Source organism: Echeneis naucrates, chromosome 18, assembly GCF_900963305.1.
Source record: "Echeneis naucrates chromosome 18, fEcheNa1.1, whole genome shotgun sequence".
Classification (NCBI taxonomy): domain Eukaryota; kingdom Metazoa; phylum Chordata; class Actinopteri; order Carangiformes; family Echeneidae; genus Echeneis; species Echeneis naucrates.
Genome location: NC_042528.1, coordinates 866204 through 886201, shown reverse-complemented (window position 1 = coordinate 886201; position 19998 = coordinate 866204). Strand labels below are relative to the sequence as shown.

Genomic DNA, 19998 nt, shown 5'->3' with positions numbered 1-19998 from the left:
CCCCCGGTCCGGTAAAAACGTCCGGATCGGGGCCGCTCGGTGCCGGTCAGCCTCCATCCCCACGCCGGGAGGAGGACAGCCGGACTGCCGTTCAGCCATGTTGAGGTGGAGGGGGCAGATAACCGGATAACGGCGGGGCTCCGGGGGGCTCCGGCTGACCGGTGAACCGAGGCCGGGTGATGATAAAATGAATTCAGTTAATCCGATTTAAATTCACCTGAACGTTTCATTCCATCAACACTGAAGTCCAACTTCACATTAATTATTCTCATCTCGTGTTTATTTTTATTTTTATCATAAATTAGCCTAATTGGCTGTTTGGTTTTCTGTGATCAACAGTCCAATATTACTTTAATTCCCATATCACTGATCAACAGTTTAATTAGCTGATGAATGACTTTAATTGAGATTAAATGTTTAACTTTGTGGACTGTATTCAGAATACATTTAATTCATAAATCATTTTTTGTCTATAATCTATACAGATACAGTAAGTTCATCCAGCAAAAGTAAATTCTTTTGACCTTTTAAAACATTTTAGTTATTCTATTGAGGGGGTGGCAATTCTTCTTTTCAGTGAACCGGCAAGAAACTTCACAGCTGGTGGCAAATGGAAGTGATTATTGATGATTATTGATCATAATTGATGATGGTTTTGTTGGCGGGAAGGTCAGGGCAGGAGACGACACAGCAGGGTCCGTTACCATGGCAATAACCGGGATGATTTATCCCCTTATTATTGGGCCTTTTCCATTCAATAATTTATTCATTCACAGATTCACTTTGTTCATGTTCCTTCTTCTCCTCCTCTCTTTATCCACCCCTCCATCTCTCCCTCTCTCTCTCCATTCTCCTCTGTCCTCTCTTGCCCTTCGTCCTCCCTCTCGATCCATCTTCTTCCCTCCCTCTCCCCTCTTTCATCTCCCTTCCCTTCACCCATCTCTCTCCCTCTCTCTCTCTTTCAGGTCAATGAGAGCCAGCGACAGCTCAGTCTGAAGAGCAAATCCTCCCTCGTTTTCTCTCTCTAGTTTCTCCTTTACCTCCATATCCTCTCTTCTCCTCTATCATGCTGTCCTCACTTCCACATGATAGAAAACACAGTCATCTTATTTTAGCAACACTGCCTTCCTCCTCCTCTCCTTCCTCCTCTTCCTTCTCTCTTGCCCTCCTCTCTTCTGAGTTTTGACTCCCTCCCTTTTAACACACACACACATACACACCGGAAAATGAAGCGTGGGTCGAGTGTGTTGCAGCCTCCCTCTGATGCAGCCAAACGACACACACACCCTGCAAGCGCGCACACAAAGACACACACCGGCAGTGATGCTGCTCACTCGATCAGCGTTCACGCCGAACACGCGCCGGACACACACGACGCAGGTTCAAGTCCCTTCCCAGCGGCCACCTCTCTGTTCAGCCCTGATGTCAGCACCAAGATGGCGTCCGACCTCCTCATCAGGCTGTCAGGTATCTCTCACACACACACACACACACACACAGAAAAAGTCAGTGAACCCTTTGGATCAGGTGCTTTTGTGTTCAGAAAACGTGAATCTGATCTGAGTCAAACAGAATGCTTCTCGGCTGATATCGCACAGTTACAATCCTTTGTGTGTGTATGGAAGACAACATGAAGCCCTCACCGTGCAGGGGGGAGACCGTCAGTGAACCTTGGATTTAATAACTGTTGAACCTCCTCTGGCTCCAGCTCCAGGAAGGAGTCTGGACCATGTGTCCGCTGAGCTGCTTCTCCTCCTGCACCTCAGCGGGTGGAGCCACCCTGACCTTGATAAACCACGATGTGGAGCTGGTCAGGTCCAGGGGCAGCAAAGATCCAGATCCTGATCTTCCCTCCACTGGTCTCATGAACGGCCGTCATCAGAGCTGAACTGATGAATCAGAAATGCTTTATGTCAAATTTTATCATTTGTGGCTTTTTTCTATTGCATTTATTTGAAGAAAAATTCAGGCTTGGACGCGGGACAATTCACTGGTTGGTTCCTTTTTGGGAAACCGGTGTTGGCAGAGTCGTGTGAGTGTTAAAACCTGAGGCTATCGTGTGTTGTGTGTCTGAATGGATGTGAATCCCTTGTGAGTCAAACAACAGGGCAGGGCCACACTTACATTGTTCCTTCATGCATGCCGTTGTTTCGGGCTGCCGCCCTTCTTCATTGTGATGCTGCCAACAAGTGTGGCTGCTGGAAACGTCTACACACTCCAAAGGATTAAGTGTTGAACTGGAGATTACGGCCTCTGACGAGCCGGCGCCCGTCCGTAGAAATTAGTTTTGATTCATTACCAGCAGATCCGTGTTCAGCATCTGGTGGAGACGCTGACGGAGCAGCAGGCTAAAGGCACCTTCATGACGTCTTCATGTTCGCACTGACCCACGTGAAGTCGGCTGGAGTCCCAACCGTTGGTCCGGTTCCAGTTAATCCACCTCAGAACAGCTGGGTGAAGCATGAACGTCCATCAGTGCTGATGGTTTCGGACGGACATGGACAGCTTTCACATAGTCTTTGTCTGTCCGCATACTTTTGGCTCAACATACAAACGACCCTCTCGTGGTGGTGAAGTGCAGTTATTGAGCTGAACCCCTGCTCTAATGTATTTACTGTTAACTCAAATTTAATCAGCGCTCCGTCTCTCTCCTCAGAGGCCACCCAGAAGGCCCAGGTGCATCCTGGGAGCCGTGTGGAGGCAGAGCCTCAGCAACACGAGGCCCTACTGGAGGTACGAGGCGGGCAGCAGGATGAGCCCGGCCTCGCTCTCTCGCCAGATGGCCCCGGGGCGAGTCCTGAGCCGCCATCCCTCACGCACACACCTGATGGAAACCCCACCACAGACACACTGGCCTCAGACCTGCTGAGGAAACTGGCAGGTACGAGTGTGTGTGACGGTTTGTGTACATTTATCTGTAATGAAAATATTAAAGATATTAAATCATCTTGAGTAAGAAGCTGATTTAATCGATTTTCTTTACAGTAACATTTGTGATGTTGGTTGGTACGTTGAACCATCAGTCTATGAATCAATAATACAACCAGGACAAAATTAAAGTCAGCTACTTTGACCATCAATCAATTATTTAGATCCCTTTTTTATCAAAAATATCAAACTTTCCTCAACTGCTGTGTCTCTCTACTGGGAGGATTTCATCTTCTTTCCATCATGTTGTAATAAACTGAATCTCATTGGGCTCTGGAAGATTTTCGTGTTTATTTTCAAATAGAAAACAACAGAAACTAAAAGCAGCAGATCCCCACAGAATTATTATGATTTTTATTTATTTATTTTCAGAAATAATTTAAATGATTTCTCAACTTGTCAGATTCTGGTTATGTCATAAACTGACAGATTTCCCACCAATCACAGAGCGTCAGGAGGTGAGCTGTCCGGCCGTCAGGGTCAAAGAGGAAGAAGAGCCCATGGAGATTGACACAATGGTGGTCTCGGACCGCATCCACGACCGACCAATCACAAAAGAGCTGACGGTGAGCCGCCCTCACTTCGCCATCAAAACAGAGGACAAAGGTTTCACTGGCAACAAGATGGCGGAGCAGTGTCTTCTTGGCCTTAAAATAGAAGACAAGTTTTTTACTGCCGGCTGCCAGTCCAGCTCAAAGACAAGTGACGGCGCCGCCTCTGGAGCCAACAAGTTTCAGTTTAGATTAAAAATGGAGGACAGTGAGCCCAAGATGGCCGACCAGCTTCTCTCTGGGGCCAAGATGGAGGACCAGTTTCTCTTTAAGGCAAAAATTGCAGAGCGGCCTTTCACTGGAGCAAAGTTCCTCTCTGGAGTAAAGATGGAGGACCAGTTTCAATCAGGGGTCAAAATGGAGAACCAGGTCTTCTCCAGAGCCAAGAAGGAGGAGCAGCATCTGTTTGGAGCCAAGATGGAGGACCAGTGCCTCAGAGCTGTGCTGTGGCAGGACATGTCGGTGAACCTGGCGTCCACGCTGCTGCACCAGCTCTCAGGTAACACGCTCAAACACTGACGCACAACAACAACAACACAAATGAACTTTTCTAACATCCAGATTGTGTGTGTTTTTGCAGAGAGGGTCAGTAAATCCAACAGTCAGCTGGTGGAGAGGTCGACTCCTCCCATCAGAAGCAGGTACTTCCTGTCATCACTAATGTCATATTGACACTTTGACCTTTGACCTCTGCCTGCGGGGGGAGATGCTTTGTTTTGACTCTACAGATGTGTCCCAGTTCAGGGAGACTGATTGTGTCAACAGTACATCGGATAAAACCAACACATAGGAACCAAGGTTAGGTGTTGTCAGGGTTGCTAGGCAACAGGAGACAGGACGCAAAGCAAAGATCTCCCGTAGCTCAGACTGTCTCGATTCAGTTTGGTCCGTTTTCCTAGTCCAGGTCCTCTGAAACATTTGGCCCCTGAACTGTTTGTTTGACTGTTTTGTTTTTTTTTTTTTTAGTCCGATCTTGAAGGTGAATGTGGAGCCACTCCGTTCCTCGCCTGTCCTGAGCTCCCAGGAACCTCCACAGGGTAATTTACTGTACACACAATATATGGAGGACAGAATCCAGAGCCGGTGTGCGAGCGCTCGGCTCCTGTTTGTTTGAGGAGGCGTAGCTCTTTGAATGTTGACAACTGTCTCATGGAAGTGTTTTCGTATTCATACACTGAGTCACTGTTGGGCTTATGAATGATTTGCTGCCTTGCCAGTCCCAGCATACTATGCAATAATGAAAAGTGACACTGTCACTCAGGGTGGAAGGATTAAACTAGCGAACAGCCTCCACATTAGAACTTCAGCACTGACTTGGTCCGTGGTAAGACTGAAGTTAATAACGTGTTAGTCCGTCTTTCTGCTCTCAGCTCCAAACTCATAACTAAAACGTCTGCAACAGGTATAGTCGTAGAAATGCTTTTCAGCAGCAGATGACTCCTCATTCAGCGCTCATAAGAACCAACCAGCTCCACGAAGGAGACATTTAGGAGAAACACAGAACAATGTCAGAGTTTGGCTTGTTTGGAAAGGAAGTGACTTTCTACATTCTGCACTTTATTTGATCTTTATTTTATTATATATGTATATATATATTTTTTTGCATATTTCAGCCCTGAAAATGTACCAAACCGTGACTTCAGCGTACCGTTCCACCCCTAATGACCGCACTTCCTCTCCTCATGTAAAATTTAGGCCTTTAGTTGTCCTGCAGTGTTTTCAGTGTGGCCTTGTTGTTATCATTGGTACTTTTAAGCGATTGTCTCTCAGTGCACAGTTTTGTCTTGTTATGGATTCTTGCTGTCATCAGATCGCCCTTTGGGTTCCTAATAAAGATGACACTGTAGTGAAGAGTCCACAGTCCTCCAATAATAACGGCCCCTGGGACTCGTCATTAGTAGATTTTTGGAAAAAAGAAAATGGCAGCAACACATTTATTTTGTGAATGTCTTTGTAGAAAAACATGTTTTCTCTTTTCTCTTTCCTGCAGAAATACGAACCGCAGGAAGCTCTTACTTCTACAGGTAACACGTTTGTGCTGCTACCTTCAATGGCACATTATCCTGAAAACTCCTCCCCCTCACACGCACGTGTCATGTTGTCCCGCCCACCTTCAGGTGTCACGTCTGTGGGTTTGAGACCGAGGGCTGTGGCCTTTTCCAGAGTCACATGACCGCACACCGCCAGTGGGAGCACGGCTCCTTCTCGCTGCACTGCTGTGTGTGCGACTACTCGACCAATCAGGAGGCGGAGATGAGGGCTCACGCCACCACGCACATACAGGGCGACACAGGAGTCGGCGCCGACATGAGGTAAGTTCATTCAAGTTTGAATTCTAAGTGCACGTTTTCTAAGTGCGCTTTGTGTGTTTGAGTTTGAGTTTAAACTGTGTGTGCTTGTGTTTGTGTCATTAACCCGTCCCTCCCCTCCTGACTCCCAGATGCCCCGTCACCCCTCCCACCACAGCTGCCGCCTCCAGCAGCACTCTGGCAGTTGCCATGGCAACCCAGGCAGAAAAGAGCACGTCTGAGCATCGCTGCCGCATCTGCCAGAGGTCGTTTCCAGGGCAACAGGAGCTGCTGGTTCACTTCCAGGGTCATCGCCAAGGCAACCAGTACCGGTGTGACCGGTGCGGCCACCTGACGCGGACAGCCAACAAGCTGGTGGAGCACGTGCGGGTTCACACGGGGGAGCGGCCGTTCACCTGCGACCTCTGTCCCTACAGCGCCAAGCGGCGGGACAGTCTGCGCCTGCACTGCAAGGTCAAACACGCCGCACACGTCAACGGGATCGCGGGGGACGCGCCTGGTGACGTGCACACACACCGGTCGTATGTGCACGGAGACAATCAGCGTTCAAACAAACACGTTCAGCGGTTGCACACACCGCCGCACACACACACTGCTGCACCCTCCTCTCTTCCTCCTCTTCATCCCTCGCTCTCCGACCGGGCAGGATGGAGGGATTTGTCTCCTCTCCTCCCCATCACGACGCTCATCTCCCTGAAACCACGCTCTCCTTCTCCACCCTCCTCTTCCTCCTCTTCACCCTCCTCCTCCTCCACAAAACACTCCTTCCTCAGTTACCTTGGTCTCAAGACTTCTTTATAAAAGCGCCTCTCCTTTCCTTTTCTCCTCCTTCCCTCCGTCAAATCTCGTTTCTCCCTCTTCTTTCCTCTCCTCGTGCCCTTGTTTCCCTCCCTTGTCTCCTACTGTCTTCCTCCTTGTCCCTTTTTTATTTCCTCCTCCTCTCCCATTATCTTCCGCCCCTCCTCTCCTTCCTCCATCCATCCTCTGGACTGTAAAGTGATGGATGTAAAGCTCTGTAATGTATCTGAGGTGCTGTCACTCAGCTCTATGTATGAGAATGTCAAACTGCTCCTGTTATTATGCTCAATGCACTGAAAATACACAGATAAGGAACGTTTTGAATTTATTGAACTTTTGCATCATGCTCGTGATTTTTGCTGCATTCCTGCCTGCTTTAGCCCGTCATGTAACCACTGACTCTTAGCTATTTAATCCTGTGACATATTTATTGCCTGTCTCTCCTGCCCCACAGAAACTGGCTCTTAAAAATCCTCCTCACACTCCAGTTGCACAGAAACAGCTCTAAAGTAAAGATTCTTTATTCAGAGAAATTCTCTTAACGTTTTCTTTGAAAGACGAGATAAACAACTGCAGGATTAGGAGACGTCTCTGGTCCTGTTTGACACAGTTCAACCTCTGAGGATCATGAATGCCTTGACATCAGTTAACTGTTGTTAGAGCAGCAAGAGCCAAATATAAACTCAAATTTAGAAAACTCAATAAAGCAGAAAAAATATTCCCATTTTTAATCTAAGAAAACATTCAGTCACTTTACTTCTCTCTCTCTTTATTCTTTGGGGATTTTTAAAGGTACGGGGTTTCTGGTGGACAGTATGATATTTCTAATATTTGTGTTGTATATTGAAAATGTATTTGTGTTTACACAGCAACACGAGGCTCCCAAGAGTCAGAAATGTCTTAATTTAAAGTTGCACTATATGTAGTTTTTTGAAACAAACAAAAAAAAATCATTTTAAGAGCCTTTTTCCTTTTTCCCCCCTTTTTAAATTATTGTTATTTAAACGCTTCACATAACCAGAATGTCTACTGAAGGTAAATGTGGACCATTTGTCTTTAAAAACAGATTTATCAGGTTTGATGACACGTCCAAAAGTCTGTATTTTATTTTAGTCTTTAATGTTCACAGAAACAGTAAATTAGTCGTTTTTTAGCAGAAGCTTCTCAAATTTTGACATGAACTATATTTATGAGTCAGAAACCGTTGAGATGAAATTAAATCTGGCATGAGCCAAACGCTTCGTGAGTCAGGTTTCATTTCCTCTTCTGCACATATTCAGATGTAAAATTTAATTTATTTATTTTAACGTTTGACTTAACTGAGATCAATCTGAAGTCTGAGTCTGAAATCAACATATTTATTCCAACTTTAAAGAAAAATGCAGCGTCCATGTTGAATGACATCATCACCACATGGAAACAGGAAACAGGAAATTGCTTTAGTTCAAACTCTTCATTAAGTCGAAATTAATCATGATCAAAGTTGACTAACAGCATGTGCAGGAGAGGTGATGACCCTGATCCTGATCCTGGTCCTGGTCCTGGTCCAGGTCCTGATCTGATCTGATCCTGGTCCTGGTCCTGACCCTGATCTGATCTGATCCTGGTCCTGGTCCTGACCCTGATCTGATCCTGATCCTGATCTGATCTGATCCTGACCCTGATTCTGATTCTGATCTTGGTCCTAATCTGATCCTGATCTGATCCTGATCCTGATCCTGATCTGATCTGATCCTGACCCTGATTCTGATCCTGGTCCTGGTCCTGATCCTGATCTGATCTGATCTGATCTGATCTGATCCTGACCCTGACCATGATCCTGGTCTTGGTCCTGCCAGGTCGAAGAGTGCAGACCTAAACCTGAACCACGATCCTCAGAGTGGCTACAGGAAAAGCCAGTACGCGTTGTTTTCATGTGAATGGTCATATCAATGGTGCTCAGCTGATTCTGCCTGCACGTTTCGTTTAACCTTTGACCCCCCGTCAGGGACTTCAGTTCAAATCTCCTTCGATTTCAGTTTCGCTGCTGTTTCCTGTTACTGTTCGCTGCTGCAGTGATCAATAAAGGTTGATTTCATCTGATTGACCTCAGCTCGTGTTTCCAAGCGGCGACAACTGACTGCGGATTTGTACATGTGGACACACAGGTGTGAACGTTGTGTCTTTGTGGTTGTCTTGTGTTGCTTTGAGATGCATTTGAGATGCATGTCATTGTGTAGCTCTCTGGTGGATTGTTTTGTGCAGCTTAACAGATAAGTTGTGTGTCCCTTTTGTTACTGTGTGTCTCTTTATTGGCATGTTGTATGTCTGTAGCTCTTGACGTGTTGCCCCCCACGCTCAATATCCACACCTTGTTTTGTGTCTCTTTGTTGTTGGGTTTGTGCCACTTTTTAGTCATTTATGTTAATTTTTTCATCCCATTGTGGTCATTTTGCATTGGGGGGTGTCAGGTTGTAGGGATATCACCCCCCCCCCCCCTTTGCCCCTAATGCCCCTAACATCTACGTAAATCATCACTTTGGTTCATAAATGAGAGGAAGACAGAAATGAAGAGAAACCAGGATGAAGGTCACTCACCACATTCACACCGAGTGGGAGGATAAGTGTCAATCGCCATGGGTCCTGTCCCCTCCTCACCGGTTGCCGTGGTTACCTGGCATGTTGTAGGTCTCCATGGCGGCAAGCAGGAGGCCCGCTCATTGGTTGGAAGCAGCAGTGTGCTCGGCCAATCATCAAGCAGTGCCAGTGGCCTGGGGGAGGGCGAAACACACACACACAAAGGTCATTATTAGATTTCACCAAATGTTATTAGAGGAGAGGAAGGGAGGGGAGTTGATCTGTGGAGGAGGAGGAAGATGTGAATGATGGGGAACAAAATGGGGAAGAAGGTGATGAGGAGGAGGAGACAGACAAAAGGTCAAAGGTCAGTGGAAAGTTTATCATATTAGCATTTCATGTTGAAGGAGGCAGAAAATACTGCTAATGCCGCCAGTAGGACTTAATACAGACAGTTAGCATAGCTTAGCATAAAGACTGGAATCAGCTAGTGTAGAAGATTGTGAAGAAAATATGTCTAATGTTTATGTGAGGTTGAGGATGTTTTTGGTAAATTCATATTCTGATGGTGATGCCAAAGGAAAACCAAATAGATCATCAGGAAGGGAACACAAACATCTGAAACAAATGTCACTAATGTGAAGCTCGAAGTGGTGCTAAAGCAAAAGTCACCAGTCTTCATCAAGATGCATCCTCTGAGAATCATGAATGCTGCTGTCAAACCTCTGAAAAACACGTTACGCCCCCAGCTGGTGAAGCTGCACCTTCACCCACATGTCCTCATGGATGTCAGACAAGAAGGTTCATCCTCAACAACACACTTAAATGGACTAACCACGGAGGACCATGAGCGGAATCCAGCCACACTACACAAACACAGTCCCTGTGTTAGCCAACACCCAGCCCTTCTCTCTGCTGCTGAGCAGGACTGAAAATCAATAGTGCTGTGTGGCAGGAAGAGGTGGAGGAAGGAACCAGAGAACAGAGCCTGGGAAAGAGTCAAACTGTTCAAGAAAATAACATTCAGAGATTTTATCCACCATGTGGGGGGATTCTGGCCTGATGCTTCATGTTGGTTTCTGGGTCGTCCCAAATATTTAATATTAAACAGTAAAGTTCTTATCTCTGCAACATAAGCAGAAAACACAGCACGCACAGAAATACTTCAAAGACTTGTCCTTGTTGGTCTTATTGAAGACATTTGAACATAAAAGCAAAACAAAAAGTTCAAAATTCAAATAGCATTAAAAGTTATGAAAAAATAAAATGACTGTTGTCTGTCTGCTTCTGTGTGGTTTGAAATTGGGTGTGGTCACGCTGTTTTGTTCCGGGACCGGGATCGATTGACACCTGGACCGCAGTCTTGTATGAACACATCAAATGAAACACACAATATTTACACACAGTTCAGCTTTACATGTATTTATAATTATGCTAAAGTTGCTTTGTGAAGTTAAAGCAGCATGTCAAGCTTTTATTTTCATATCTAAGTGATTTTGAGGGAGTTAGTTTGAGCTACATTTCTTTACACAAAACACAAGATTAAATATATAGTATTGCACTTGTTGGTTAATATTTGTCTTTTAAAAAGAATAAAATTAAAATAGAACTCTGCCTGTACGTTTTATTTTGATGGGATAAACAGGAAACCGGGCGCCACTCTAGTCGCGTCTAACTTGAAAGCGTAGAAGAAGAAGGGGGCGTGTCGCTGCTAGCTGTTAGCCTGCCTGCTAGCTCCGAGCTAAAGTTGTACTTTCACTTTCTGACAGTCGGTCTCTCCGGGACGGCTGAGCTTCCTGGAAAACGAAACTGTGCGCCCCCGTCGTTGTGTCGGGCACTCCCCGGGTCCTGGATGAAGTTGTTTTGCTCCTTTTCGGTGAATATTGACAACTCTTAACCGGCGGCGTGTGAAAGTTTTGCCCGTTAGCCGTGAAACCCGTCCGACGCGCAGGTAAAGTCGCTCCAGCAGCTAGCTGCGGCGGCTAGCGAGCCCGCTAGCAATGGACGGCGGCGGACACTTGCATAATGAGGAGAGAGGAGCGGAGAAATTAATGGATGACTACCTGAAATCGATCGGGTTGCATCGGAAGAGGGTCGCCAAAGACGGGTCGTGTTTGTTTCGAGCTGTCGCGGAGCAGGTAAAGTGGGAAAGAAGTGAAAAACTAAGCTAGCATGAAGTTTGTGGAGAGCTAACCGGGAGCAGGTGAAGTCAAAGCGGGACTGTTTGTTGTGCTAACTCGGGCTAACTGCTGTTAGTTAGAACCAGTGGAGATGTTTTCACCTCGTTTTCTAACTTTAAACTCAAAAACAACTTTTCTGATTGGGGTTCTTCATGTGTTGCTTGTTTAAAAAAAAAAAAAAAAAAAAAAAGAGCACAAAGTGTTAAAAATGTTCAATTCATCCAAATAACGTTGTAGCTTCATTAATTTGTAAGTGTAAATAATAGAAACCTATAAAGATTAATGATTTTTTTTTTTTTTTTTTGCTGTTGACCTCTGACCTTCCAGGTGCTGCATTGCCAAAGCCTTCATACTAAAGTTCGTGCCAACTGTGTGAAGTTTCTGAAGCAGAACAGAGAAGTCTATGAAGCAGTATGTACACCCAGAGAAGGCATTAATGATCATTAAAACAAAAGGAGCGTTTGGTTTGTCTCAACTGTCTCTTCAGACAACATGGTGTCAGAGTGTGTGCTGGTCTGACTGTTCCTGTTGAGCTCTATAAGTATAATTTGAATGACAGTTGGGGGAGTTGAAAGCAAAACTGATATAACCTAATATAACCACCCGTAACTGACGCACCTCTTCTCATGTGATAGGAAGGCATTTTTACAATACCTGTTAAGTTGCCCAGACAGATCTTGTTGTGCAGGTGGACACAAATGACTCACAGACAAACTATTGTCAACAGAAGGTGTGTTTTGTTATGCTTAATTGGCGCATTGCATTTGCAATTAGTTCTTTTTTGCATCTGAAAATGGAGAATAAATACTCTTTTTATGACTAATAAATATTCTTCTTTATCTCTGACACAAAATCAGATCTTTATGGTTAAAGTTTGGTTCGGTTTCCACAATCAAGTGCCACAGAATCAGTAAATTATCAGATAATAGTGAAACATACTCAGTTGACTTTCATGTGTGACCAAGTAAAGCAGCTGATTTATTAAATTTTATTCATAATGTTTGTAAAGAGGAGAGGCTGTAAATTGTCAGCCAGTAAAATGATAGTTTTTGATGTGCCACTAATGGGTGTAACCGCTGAACCCGGAACATCATGTGATATTTAAACTAAAGTCTCGTTAGGACAGATCACTGTCTTTTTTTTTTTTTTTTTTTTTTTTTTGTTCTTGTTGAAGAAATGACTCATTGATGATTCAGACTAAAACTGACATTGTGGTGGGCTGTTTAAATTTGTATTATTTTTATTATTCTTTGCAGGTTTTTGCTTAGTGCTGATGACAAAGAAAACAGCTCATTAATGGCCAATGTAATAATCTTCAATAGTTTCCTGTAGAAAAGCATGTGGGGCGTCGGTCTCCATGATGAGTCAACACTAACACTAGGACCTCATCTGTCAGCAGGAGTGTGGGGTGTTGTCATCTCTCATCACACAGTTGTGTATTTCTTCTTCTGCAGTTTATTGAGGGTGATTTTGAGGAGTATCTGCTGAAGCTGCAGGACCCACAGGTAAATCACCGCACTTCCATTCCGTCTTATCTCAGCCCTTCATCTCACCTGCGGTTTTCCTGTCTCCTTTACACCTTCTGTTTGTTTTCTAGCAATGGGTGGGGGAGGTGGAGATCAACGCTCTGTCTGTCATGTACAAGTAAGTCATAATGGACACATGTAGAATTTAGCTTATTCCGAATGTGGAGACTTGATGACATAAAGAGAAAAAAAAAAAAAAAAATCAAACACAAAGAGATGAAAAAACAGAATAAGCCATTATTTGGCTCTAAAAGTTTTAATCCAGTTTCTGGAGACTCCTGATATCTTTGCTGCAGAAATGAACCCGAAGTCTGTCAGAGATGATGGGACTGAGGTGTGAACCTCCAGAGTCCCAGACTCAGATCTGGGCTCAGTGAAACGTCTTCAGCAATGAAGACTCCTCTTCTCAGATTAAATGACCAGAGTTCGATCTGAATTTAAAGATGATGATGATGATGTGGCGTCAGTGAGACTTCATCCTTCTGTCTCTCTCTGTAGGAGGGACTTCCTGATCTACCAGGATCCGGGAAAACCACCAGTCCACATCACAGACAACAAATTCAAGGACAAGGTGTGACCAAAAACTTTCAGCCAATTAAACACAACGTGTCATTTCAAACAAAGCGACGTTAGTCTGGACTGAAATAAATCAGATGTTTGTGTGTTAAGTCCAGTGTTCTCCCTTCAGGTGCAGTTGTGTTTCCTGAATGGGAATCACTACGACAGCATTTATCCCATCAGCCAAATAAAAAACTCGGCTCTCTGTCAGTGTGAGTCTCATCAAACACACCAGAACAGATGTTATCATCCATTAAATGAAACGTTTGTTCCCAACACGTCCTCATATAAATGTTGTTTACATCTATTTGGCCCCGCCCCCTCTGTTTCTCCTGCAGCCATCTTGTACGAGGTGCTGTATGATGATGTGTTTAAGGTGGACCGCAACTCTCTGGGTTCCTGTCTGCGGTCCAGCCGATCCAGCGACCTCTTGAGTGATGACAGCATGCCGGCCTGCCCCAGCAGCGACGGGTCAGACCTGGATACTAATGAGACGCAGCGGTAGGAAACCATCGCTGAGGAGGGAAGTGTTTTTGAACTGAACTGAGATCTGACTGTTACATCTTTTTTTTATGAACCAGGGTGGAAACTGCTTCAACAAGACACAACAACCAAAGCTACAGGGTAACACAAACAAGCACAAACAACGTTCAGCACCCTGCTCACCTGCCTGATAACAATGACTAATGTGTGTGTGTGTGTGTGTGTGTCAGGGCCGTGGACGTGGCCGGCAGCTGCCTGAGAGGGTGAGACGTTCACTGAACCCTAATCTATTCAGAAATGTTGAATATGACGTCTGGCACAAGAGCAAGAGAGGTAACACACACATACACACATTTAATTCACAGCATGTTCAAAGTGTTCAGGAATTAAACTGTTGGAGGAACAAAAAGTGTCTGCTTCCTGTTTCAGCTCAACAGCGGATGGATTATTGTATCGCTGCCGGGATGCAGTACACTGCAGGAGATCGCTGCCAGGTGTGTGTTTCCTCTTTAGTTCTTATTTGAATGTTAGCTTTTTGTTTTTTTTCATGTATATTTACATCATTTGTTTCTGGAGGTTTCCCTCGATGGGCGACACTACAGTGCAACCATTAAGGAAGTTCCCTCCAACAACAATAAGGTGGTGGTTCACATAGAAGAGCTGGGCAGCAGGTTGGTTTGTATTTCAAAATGTGAATTATCTCTTTATTTTAATGATGCTTTTATTGTGAAGCAGACAGGAAGTGTGTCATGTTGACGGTGGTTTGTGTGTCTGTGTGTAGACATGTCTCCCTGTGGCGTGTCCATCCTCCCAATGAGGAGAGCAGCTGGAGTACCGTGGTCAACAAAGACAAGAAGCTCAGCAACGGATGTGGAGGTGGAGCGCACACACAACACAACACAACACAACGCGCACTAAACACACACACATCTAAAGTTAGTGATGCTGCAGTTGGACTCACTTGTCCCTCGCCATCTCTCTCAGACAGGGAGGAGCGTGGGAAAGGAAGAGGACGGGGGAAGACCGTCTCGTCGTCCTCCTCACAGCCGGCGGCGAGCTCCACTGGCCGTGTGCAGAAGCAGCACTCATGGCCCCCGCAGGCCACCGTAGACGAGCAGGGCGGGGCAAAGACCACCAGGTCAGCGTGACTGAGGAGCTGGTTGAATGTCTTTGAGCTGGCTTAATCAGCCGTTTGTTGGACCAGCTGATTGTGATAATTGTCTAAAGTCTCTTTGAGTGATCTTATTTTGTAAGGGTTAACGTGTCGACAGGAAGTCTGTCAGCGTGGCGGAGCAGCAGTTGTTTGGCCTGACGGACAAGGAGCGTTTGGCCAAAGAGGAGGAGGAGAGGAACGTGGCATTGGTGGAGATCCAGCTGAGGGACGAGCACAGCTTCCCCGCCCTCGGGGTGAGTGAGGCGGGACCTTTACATCACCGCCATGTAGACAGGAAGGCGCAGTCAGGGCCACCTTCTTCACTAAAATCTGTTGATGCATGAAACATCAAACTGGAAGTCCGCCATTTTGATTTGAATTAGCGGTCACTTATAAATTCCTTCTGATCTGTGAGTTCTCTGAACGCCTCTCTGACCTTAAATCACGGAGCTTTTGAGTTTTCGTTGGACTACCCTTCTGTGGCATCGACACGCATGTCACGCAGAGCTGCTCATTCGACGCCACTTTTCTTCTTCCCTGTCAGATTCAGACGGCGGCGCCTGGAGACGGAGGGAAGAAGAAGGGAGGAGATAAGAGAAGATCTCAGAGAAACAAGACGGTGAGGTTTGATAAAAGATTTGTGTTTGTTGCTTGTGCTGTGGTGTCAGTCCCTTTGATGGACAGCCGATGGGAGCCAATCAGCTGCCACCTGTGTCCGCTGACGTTTCTCTGTCTTCCCGCAGAGGAGTCCTGTTGATGATGTCACAGCGGGGCCTCCCCCCACCCCTCCACCTGTGACCTCCGACCCCGGGCGCTTGCTCAAGGCCTCGACCTCTGCAGCAACAGGCTCTGCCCCCACCCCTCCACCCGCCTGTGCTGCCCCGACACCAAAAGCAAACACACAGTCTTACGCTTTAGCTGCTACTCCCAGTTCTCCTCTTCCTCCTCCTGCTGCGATGGGCGGTGCGCCTCCTCAGTCTGCTGCCATCTTCACCCTTACCACCCCTGTTCTGCCCCCTGCGTCTTCGCCCCTCTCCTCTTCCTCCCCTCCTCCCTCCTCTTCTTCCAAACTCCCCCCCTCTTCGTCTTACTCAGCTCCTCCTCCTCCCTCTTCGGTTCCTCCTCCCACCTTCATCGCTCCCATCGCTCCCTCTCCCACTGCTGCTCAGGGATTCCTCCCCCGTTCCTCCCCTCCTGTCCCCTCCCTCCCCCACTCCTCCAGTCCACCTTCCCCCTCCTCCCCCACTCATGTCCAGATCCAGGAGGCTCCTCCTGATCCAGCACAAACTCCAGGTAAGAACCGGACTTGGATTTTCTGTTCAGGTGGTTCAGGTCCCGGTCTGATGGTCTTCTGTTTCAGGTTCTGCTGTCGTCCAAAGCCCGACCTCCTCGGCTGTGTCCCAGACCCAAACTCAGGCCTCACAGACACATCCTCCTCTGCCTCAAAGCCAAATCCCGATGCCACAGATTCAGCCCCAGTGCCTCTCTGAAGGAGTTCTTCCTGGGCCACAAATCCTGACCCAGGACTCCCTCCCTCAGGTCCTGCAGCCAGTCCAGTCCCAGTCTGAGATGGTCCAGGGTCAGTCCCCACCGCACCCCACCACCCAGCCGACTCAGCCTCCTCCCCCGTCCCAACTCCCCCTGCCCTCCCTGTCTATCTCCTCCACCCAGAACCCAAACCTTCCCTCTCTCCAAACCCAGACCATCAACACCCAGAATCAGTCAGAGTCCGAGTCCCCGGCACATCCTCCCCCCCAGCAGTCCCACCCTCATCAGTTATTGCCGGCACACCCTGCTCCCCAACCCCACCCCCCATCCATTCCAGGAACTGTCCCTCTGCAAAACCTGTCCCAGCTCTACCTGGACCCCCTTTACCCTGGCTTCCCCCAAGGAGAGAAGGGTGAGGCGGTCCCACCCCCTCCCTTCTCTTCCAGCAAGACGGGAGACGACCTTCCCCAGGGTGAGTTGGACCAGGCGGTTTAAAAACAGATAGAAATCCATCAGTGAGTCAGGAACATTCCCTGATGTTTGTTTTTCTTTTCTCTACAGATGTCAACATCTTGAGATTTTTCTTCAACCTGGGAGTCAAGGTAAGACAACAAACTCTTTTTGTATCACTGGTTGCTTTATATATAAACTTCACATTGAGGTCTGATGACGAAGGTTTCAGAAGTCTCTGTGAAGGTTTGATCTGGGTTATAGTTGAAAAATTCAACATGTTTTTAGTTTCTTCTTGCTTTCTGAACTACTGTCCACAATTAGAGAACAGTCAGACCTTTCTGAAAGAAAAAAGACCGACTGTGTCTCCAAAAGTTTAAAATGACATCAATCACTGATACAGAATCAGAACATAAACTTCTCCTCCCCCCAGGCATACTCCATGCCCCTGCTGAGCCCCTACATCTACCTCCTCCCCCTCCATCAAGCCCATACCATATCCCGTTCTGCTTCCCCCACCTTCCACCTCCCTCCCTCCAGCACGCCCACCGGCCACCAGGAGGCGTATACCCATTACCCTCCAGTCGTGCCACCTCAGTACGATCATCAACCCCAACCCCCGGAGCCCCTCCGTCCCAGTGAACCCTCCTTTGGTCACCTCGAGTTCCCTGGCAACCAGTTGCCCCCCCCAAGGATGCACTGCAACTCGTTGCAGTGGCAACAGCACCAGTTGCCTCCATCCAGGAGCTCCAGCTACCCAGTTGGGTATCCGGTTGCACCTCCACGTTTCCAGGGGTACCACCCAGGTCAAAGTCCAGGACACCCCCTTTACCCCCCCGCTATACCTCCATACCCCACATCCTCACTGGGGTACCAGTCTACATCCACCCCTGATGAGCTTCAGGGGAGTCAGGGGTTGATGGAGCAGCTTCAGCCCCTCAATGGAGACACAATGCAAGGGCACGGTCCTGGACGAGCCCCTGGTCCTCCGGAAGGGCCTCCTGCTGCTAACATGGCTAACGCTAACAACAACAGAGCAATGGTGGTTCCCAACAGTTTTGGTATGTAAACATCCAACATTCATTCATAGTTATTTGGTTTCTGTTTTCAATATTATGTTTTTTGTTTGTTTGTTTTTATCAGCAATGAAGATGACAAAAGGAGAGAGTTCACACAAAACTGTGCTGCTGGTGGACCCGCCACTGAACGACACACCGATAGTAAGGAAAACACACACAGCGACATCAGTCATGGTATTGAAGGGAAGCTGATCTCCGTCTCTTCCAGGTCGCTCTGGTCTCGAACTCGGACACCATGTTGACCATTAACCCCGGCAGTGTCAAGACGCCAGTCTCCGTCCCTGGCAACAACAGCTCTGCCCACGCTTACAGGCTCCCGCAGAAAGTCTTCCACAGCAGACCGTACGTCCCCCAGGGAGCCCCGGAGCCCGGCAAAGTGGGCCACCTGGGGAGCATTCCGGTGGTGGAGGGTCTGTCGGTGGGCTGCAGCACGGAGGACAACTGGGAGGAGCCGGAATTCAAACTGAACTCCAGAGGGTCGAAGAGAGGCCACAGAGGAGGTAGAGGGAGGGGTGGGAACAGGAGGAGGCAGGGAGGAGAACCAGGGGTGGGCTATCATGCCCAGTTCGTCCCCTCGTACAGGGGGCGGGGCTATTAAAAGCTGTCAGCCAATGAGAGGACACAATTTTTTTTTTTTTTTTTCTCCCCATCTTTTGGTTTGAGCTTGTTTGACCCCGGTTTGTTCATATTGCACTTTCTGACTTCATTTCATCACCTATGACCTGGCTGGTGGGTCAGTCTTCACTGTAAATCATCTTGTGCGTCGTCAAAAACAGCTTCTCAATCACTCTAATAATCAGGTGGCTAGTTAGCAAAGCGTGTGCAAGTTTACATCTAATTTTCACGTCCTGGCAGTTAAACAGATTTATACTTTTGTCCAGTGGAGTCACAATTTAAGATTAATTTTACAATTCGTTTGTCAAGAAAATGTCAGATAATTGTAGGGCTCAACAATTAGTTGCTGATAATTTTTCTGTCACTCCTTTTTTTGTTTTTGGGTTTGGTTTTTTTTTCACCATTTAATCACTGCTACATCTATAGCATGGCGCTGTGTGTAATTTGCTGTTGGAGGAAAAACATTTGAAATTTGCAAGTTATTTTTTGGAGTTTTAATTTGACGGATCAACCATTTTACTTTGGACTAGTCAGTTGTGTTTTGGGATATTTCCTGTTGAGATGGATGAAAATAATCCTGCAGCTAGCCGCCGTTAGCTTAGCATAAAGACAGAACGATGAGCCCAGGGAAAGAAATCGTCATTGATGAACCCACAAACGTTACGTTTTATGCTTCAGCTTTTGTAAATATTAATGAAAAGCAACTACAAATCCCTGATTCTGTCCTTTTATGCAAAGTTAATATAGCAGCTGCTGTTCGAAGTTTGAGGTATCTGCAGGAAACCAAATAATTCCAGAAATATTGAACTACTCCCTTCTCTAAAGATAAAATGTCAGATTTTCTTGTGTTGCTTGAATGCACCATAGCCACTACATGTGAACAGGTTTCCGTTATGAACACCGATAGCACCAATGATAGCGAGCTGTTGGCGAGGATCTGTCTGCACTGTGGGTTTGAATCAAACTAGTTTTATGAGGATTAAATTCGACTGGACAATTTGAGTTGAATCGCTGCTATTAAAACTACAGCAGCCAAACTTTGTGTGTCTGTGTTTAGTGGATTTTTATTTTTTTGTTTGTACTTTCTTCCCGCTGTAGAGATTCAGTGCCTTAAGTTTCTACTTTTACTCCTCTTTGTTTTTGAACTGCTGTACAGAACAGAAGCTGTTTACTGTTGAATGTGACTGAAATAAAAGTTTTGGTTCCGATTCTGAAGGCGTTAGTTTTCTGGACTAATCAGGACGACGGCAAAATATCGCTTTGTTCTATTTTGTTCTGTAAAAAAACGCGGCTCTGTTTAAATTACTCAGAGACACAGGGAATC

General features: G+C 46.6%; 3 protein-coding genes across 3 annotated transcripts in view; 2 read left to right on the top strand and 1 right to left on the bottom strand.

The window, feature by feature from the left end:
- Positions 1–19998, bottom strand: part of LOC115058578 (myelin-oligodendrocyte glycoprotein-like) — a 279510-nt gene that overhangs the window by 111614 nt on the left and 147898 nt on the right. The window lies entirely within an intron of this gene.
- LOC115059224 (zinc finger Y-chromosomal protein-like) lies at positions 1437–6589 on the top strand. Its single transcript, XM_029526877.1, has 8 exons — positions 1437–1467; positions 2657–2881; positions 3358–3978; positions 4060–4120; positions 4446–4516; positions 5470–5503; positions 5597–5791; positions 5920–6589. The coding sequence occupies exons 1-8, from the start codon at positions 1437–1439 to the stop codon at positions 6587–6589; spliced, it is 1908 nt and encodes a 635-aa protein (XP_029382737.1).
- Positions 10902–19885, top strand: otud4 (OTU deubiquitinase 4). The gene is made up of 21 exons (XM_029525909.1): positions 10902–11280; positions 11650–11733; positions 12777–12827; positions 12920–12966; positions 13347–13419; positions 13537–13618; positions 13745–13907; positions 13988–14030; positions 14120–14222; positions 14319–14383; positions 14466–14560; positions 14671–14765; positions 14874–15027; positions 15161–15296; positions 15587–15661; positions 15786–16335; positions 16403–17002; positions 17092–17132; positions 17414–18041; positions 18124–18200; positions 18268–19885. The coding sequence occupies exons 1-21, from the start codon at positions 11143–11145 to the stop codon at positions 18655–18657; spliced, it is 3690 nt and encodes a 1229-aa protein (XP_029381769.1). The 5' UTR covers positions 10902–11142; the 3' UTR covers positions 18658–19885.

Excerpts from the sequence above, each read along its gene's own strand:
- LOC115059224 (XM_029526877.1), top strand. The coding sequence starts at position 1,437 with ATGGCGTCCGACCTCCTCATCAGGCTGTCAG. Across the intron at positions 3,979-4,059 it reads GCTGCTGCACCAGCTCTCAG|AGAGGGTCAGTAAATCCAAC; the intron begins GTAACACGCTCA and ends GTGTTTTTGCAG. Across the intron at positions 5,792-5,919 it reads GGAGTCGGCGCCGACATGAG|ATGCCCCGTCACCCCTCCCA; the intron begins GTAAGTTCATTC and ends CCTGACTCCCAG.
- otud4 (XM_029525909.1), top strand. The coding sequence starts at position 11,143 with ATGGACGGCGGCGGACACTTGCATAATGAGGAGAGAGGAGCGGAGAAA. Across the intron at positions 14,384-14,465 it reads CTGCAGGAGATCGCTGCCAG|GTTTCCCTCGATGGGCGACA; the intron begins GTGTGTGTTTCC and ends TTGTTTCTGGAG. Across the intron at positions 14,561-14,670 it reads ATAGAAGAGCTGGGCAGCAG|ACATGTCTCCCTGTGGCGTG; the intron begins GTTGGTTTGTAT and ends GTCTGTGTGTAG.